We start from the raw sequence: 5,564 nt of genomic DNA, 5'->3' as shown, positions 1-5,564 counted from the left end.
GTCGATATTCCTTACTTTGGTCCCATAGTAAGGCTTAATCCGCTGTCCATTCACCTTGAAAGTTCTTCCATCATTGCAACTTAGCTCGATAGCCACATGAGGATACACTGTTTCCACAACAAATGGTCCTGGCCAACGAGACTTCAGATTACCAGGAAACAACTTCAGACGATAATTGAATAATAGTACTTGTTGTCCCGGTTTGAGCTCCCTTCGTACAATGATCTTGTCATGCCACTTCTTAGTCTGCTCTTTTTAGATCTTGGCATTCTCATATGCGTCATTTCGGAATTCCTCCATTTCATTTAGCTGCAATTTTCTGACATCGCCAGATCCTTTCAAGTCAAAGTTCAACTTCTTAACTGCCCAGAATGCTCTGTGCTCCAATTCCAGCGGCAAGTGGCATGCTTTCCTAAATACGAGCCTATAGGGAGACATCTCAATAGGTGTTTTGAATGCGGTTTGATATGCCCATAGTGCATCATCCAACTTGAGTGCCCAATCCTTCCGGTTAAGGTTGACTGTCTTCTCCAATATTTGTTTATTTTTCCGGTTGTATATTTCAGCTTGTCCATTCATTGAGGGTGATATCCTAATGCCACTTTATGTTTCACACTGTATTTAGCCAAAAGTGAGTGGAAAATTTTATTGCAAAAATGCGTACCTTCGTCACTTATGATGGCTCTCGGTGTTCCGAACCTGGTGAAGATGTTCTTATGCACGAATTTAACTACAACATGAGCGTCATTAGTGTTGGTGGCGATTGCTTCCACCCATTTCGAAACATAATCCACAGCTAATAAAATATAAGAATTACCAAAAGAAGGGGAAAAGGTCCCATGAAATCTATGCCCCAAACGTCAAAAATTTTCATTTCCAAAATATTCGTCAGTGGTAGTTCGTGACGCCTAGAGATGTTTCCTAACCTCTGACATTTATCACATGATTTTACTAAGGTATAACTATCTTTAAACATACTAGGCCAATAGAAACCAGATTGTAATATCTTAGCTGCTGTTCGTGTTGCTCCAAAATGTCCACCATAAGGTGACGAATGACTTTCCTCCAGAATTTGGTGTGCTTCGACACCATCCACGCATCTCTTAATAACTTGGTCGGCACATCTCTTATATACAAATGGTTCATCCCACAAGAAGAACTTGATATCATGGAAAAATTTCTTTTTCTGATGATGGCTCAAATCTAGTGGAAGGGTACCACAAGACAAAAAATTTGCAATATTAGCAAACCAAGGAAGTACAGAGTTCACCTCAAGAGTTGCTCATCCGGAAATGTTTCTTGTATAACACCCTCTTCATTCTTCTTCTCTAGTTCAAGTTTCGACAAGTGGTCAGCCACTTGATTTTCACATTCTTTCCTATCCTTCACTTCAAAGTCAAACTCTTGGACCAATAAAATCCACCTTATCAAGCGTGGTTTTGCATCCTTCTTGGCAAATAGATATCGATAGCTGCATGGCCAGTGAAACAACTAAATTTGTGCCAACCAAGTATGGTCTAAACTTGTCAAATGCAAACACTACTGCAAGCATCTCTTTCTCAGTCGTAGTGTAATTTTGTTGGGCAGCATCCATGGTTTGACTTGCATAGTAGATTGATCTAAAAAATTTATCACGCCTTTGGCCCAAAACCACACCCACTGCATAATTACTTGCATCACACATCAACTCGAAGGGTTCCTTCCAATCTGGCACTATCATGATTGGTGCTGTCACCCATGTCTTCTTGATCTTATCAAATGCCTGCAGACAATCATCATCTAAAATGAAAGTGGATTCTTTTTCAAGCAAATTACATAAAGGTTTAGTAATCTCAGAAAAATATTTGATAAATCTACGATAAAACCCGGCGTGTCATAAGAAACTCCTAATCCCTTTGATATTCTTGGTGGTGGAAGCTTTTTAATTGCAACCACTTTGGCTCTGTCTACCTCTAATCCTTTAGAAGATAATTTATGTCCAAGAACAATACCCTCTTGCTGAAAGGGGATCGATTAAGTTGTCCGAATGCGCAACGGAAGTTTCAAGGCAAAAATCGAGCACCTCATGTACTAGTGTGTAGCAAATACAATAAAACACGAAATGACATTCATAGGGTGTTTTTAAGATTTTACCTATCAATCTCAAAGATTGATGTTATGGCTCCAACTAAGGTGCAAACGCCTTAGCTCTTGAATGGCAAGACAATCTACAAGCTCTCCTTGCTTCAAAATTAGGCCCACCACTTGCAAGCTAGAACCCCTCTTATTTTGCACTAGAAAAATAAGAGGATTTTTCAATGAAAAGTATTTTGTTTCCTCAACAATTGAAGAATAAAAATTGGAGGAGGATATTGTGTGTATAATTTCGGCCAAGTTAGGTTCAAGAGAGAAGGGATGAGTTGTTCTTGGTTCTTGAAAAAAGTGATAAAGGTGCATGAGCATGCCATGCAAATTTTTAATGAAAAAGTGCCTCCAACCCTTCACCTCCCTGGCATGCTTTTTAAGTGGGCTTGTAACATTTACAAAGCCCATGGACTTTATTTAAATGTTTAAAACACATTTGAGTCCATTTAAAACTTTACTTGATTTTACTCAAGCCCACTAGTTTAATAATTATTTCTAGTTGGGCTCTACAAGGCCCAATATTGTTTAATTAATTCAACACTTGAATTAATTTAATTATTTGGACTCTACTAAGCCCACTAGTGTTTAATTAATTCAATACTTGAATTAATTTAATTTGGTCCATAATAATGTTTATGAAAATCAAATTTTCAAATACATTACTCGTTTGGCCAACTTTTAATTTAGGAACATTTCCTCAAATTAAAAGTTAAATTCTCATTATAGAAGTCATACTTCTATTTTTATTTACGCTTATAAACTCCTTTATAAGCCGTTAAACACATTGAACTATTTTAACTTCTCCACGTGATCTAGAAAGCTAGTATTTGTGTGGCCCTCAATGGTTAATTGATACAACTAGCCGTGGGTTCACTCTCCATGTGATTCGGACTAATCATATCCTTATACGAGCATACCCCAATTGCTCCATTCTTACTTATCAACTCCTTGATAATAAGAACGTCATAACTCAAGTCTAATAGTACCCAACCAATCATGTTAAACGCCTAGCAGCATCACTTACATGATTCCCTATGTATCAATTATGGTTAGCGTACAATACGGTCCCTTCAACTCATATATCAAGACCGATTCGACAACCATTGGTATATCGAGAGTTGTAAATGAATCGATACTATGTTTCATGTCGTAGTTGCATCGATGGTGTAATCTATGAACCTCTTTCATAATTACAACCATACTCTGATCAGAGATTTCAAACTACATACACATGAGATCACATAGGATATCCATACCCGAAGGTAAGCAGTGAATCCCCGACTACAATGCATCGACTCCTATATGTTTCGATAGAACACCCAACCTTTCCACCTGTTGACCCCATGAGAGTCAGTAAACAAGTCAAAGTGCAATGCTAGCATATAGAGTCTGAATGTTGTCCCGAGTCATAAAGACTAATGGTGTACAACCATAAACTAGGACGTTTCCACTCGATAAGTGAGAACCACTTGGAAAGTCCTTTATGGAGGATTGTTCAGTGCTCTCTACAAGGAGCACATATCTGCATGTTCGAACATCACAATGTCCCTAACAATGAAACATGGTACTCACATCGCAGATACTAGTCTCGAACTCGAGTGGCCTATATCCTTCTTAGCGGCGGTGAATCGACTAGGAACTGTTTAGAATATACAATATTCCAAATTTGAGTTCCATGATACTAATCATATGAGCATCTCATATTCTTTCTACTATTTGTATATTCAAGGATTTTATCTATGCAACTAGCATGGGTATACAGATAAAGATGTGCCAAAGCAATAATTTCAAATATTATTAAAATAAAGACTTTATACATAGAGTTTCATTGTGAACACTCGGCCAACACTTGGCTCGACGTGCACCTACTCTAACAATCTCCCACTTGCACTAGAGCCAATTACTCATATGCTTCAAAACCCATTGATTCGCGATGCTTTCTCGAATAATGGTCCAGGGTAAAGGCTTAGTTAGTGGATCAGCAATATTATCTGTGCGGAGCCGACTTGTCGATCGCCCTCTCCTCTTTCCACAATCTCTCGGAGGATGTGGTACTTTCTCAATACATTTTTGGACTCTGATGAGACCTTGGCTCCTTTGCTTGAGCAATGGCTCCCGTTTTGTCACAAAACACCGGGACAATGAGAAACTCCATTAAGAATGACGCCCAACTCTGGGACGAAATTCATTATCCAAACAACCTCCTTTGCTGTAGCTGATTCAGGAATGTATTCTGCCTCAGTGGTGGAATCCGCTGTACTGTCTTGCTTGGAACTCTTCCAAGAGAGAGCAGCACCATTGAGAATGAATATGAATCCAGAGGTTGACTTCGAGTCATCGATATCGCTTTGGAAGCTAGAGTCGGTAATAGCCTTCCAATTTCAGTTCTCCACCCCCAAAAGAGATCAAGAACAACTTATTGGTCCTTCTCAAATACTTGAGGGATGTCTTTCACAGCTTTCCAGTTGTGGAAGACGCAGGGTTCGATTGATATTTACTCACTACGACTTAATGCGCAAGCCAAGTCAGGACATGTAGATATCATCCCATATATGATGCTACCAATCGCAGATGCATAAGGAATGCTTGTCATCGCCGCTATCTCTGGCATCATTCTTAAGAGGACATAGACTTGGATAAGGACACGCCATGACACATTGGTAGATGTCCTCTCTTGGACTCATCCATCGAGAACCGCTTCACGATGGTATCAATGTATGTGGACTGTGGTGAGACCAAGCAATCTTCTCGATCTATCTCTATAGATCTGTATTCTCAATACAAAAGATGTTTCAACCAAATTCTTGCATCGAGAACTTACTCGCTAACAATTTTTTAGTTGATTGCAACATTCCTACATCAATCCCAATGAGTAGAATGTCATCAACATAAAGCCACCAGGAATGTCACAGCACTCCCACTGACCTTCTTATACACACAGGGTTCCTTATGATTCTTAGTAAAACCAAACTCTTTGATTGACTATCGAATCTAAGGTTCCAACTTCTAGATGCCTGCTTTAGACCATAAATAAATCTTTGAAGTTTGCATACCATATGCTCACTTCCGACAGATGTAAACCCTTCAAGTTGAGACATGTAAATCTCTTCCTTAATATCCCCATTAAGAAAGGCTGTCTTGAAATCCATCTGCCATATCTCATAGTCATACCATGCAGCTATGGTAGCAATAACCTTATAGACTTGAACATTGCGACTGGAGAAAAAGTTTCCTCAAAGTCAAATCCTTGTCTTTGAGTATATCCTTTTTGCTAACAATTGCGTCTTGAAGGTCAATACCTTCCCATCCGCCCCAAGTTTCCTCTTGTAAATCCATTTAAACCCTATGGGAACAATTCCCTCAGTTGGATCCATGAGATTCCACACTTGATTCGAATGCATTGAATTCATCTCAGATTCCATCGCTTCAAGCCACTTTGA

At 39.1% G+C, this 5,564-nt stretch overlaps 1 protein-coding gene across 1 annotated transcript in view; it reads right to left on the bottom strand.

Moving 5' to 3' along the window:
- Positions 1 to 255: 255 nt before the first annotated feature.
- Positions 256 to 5,564, bottom strand: part of LOC140822384 (uncharacterized) — a 15,389-nt gene continuing 10,080 nt past the window's right edge. Inside the window, exons 2-4 of the mRNA XM_073183138.1 lie at positions 1,524 to 1,762; positions 1,271 to 1,471; positions 256 to 592 (exon numbers count right to left, since the gene is read on the bottom strand). Coding sequence (XP_073039239.1) covers positions 256 to 592; positions 1,271 to 1,471; positions 1,524 to 1,762 — 777 coding nt within the window. The remainder of the gene's footprint in view (positions 593 to 1,270; positions 1,472 to 1,523; positions 1,763 to 5,564) is intronic.

The sequence above is a fragment of the Primulina eburnea genome, unplaced genomic scaffold (assembly GCF_022965805.1).
Source record: "Primulina eburnea isolate SZY01 unplaced genomic scaffold, ASM2296580v1 ctg811_ERROPOS3073944+, whole genome shotgun sequence".
Lineage (NCBI taxonomy): Eukaryota > Viridiplantae > Streptophyta > Magnoliopsida > Lamiales > Gesneriaceae > Primulina > Primulina eburnea.
The sequence above is the reverse complement of the archived record's forward strand: the minus strand, read 5'-3'. Positions and strand labels throughout refer to the sequence as shown.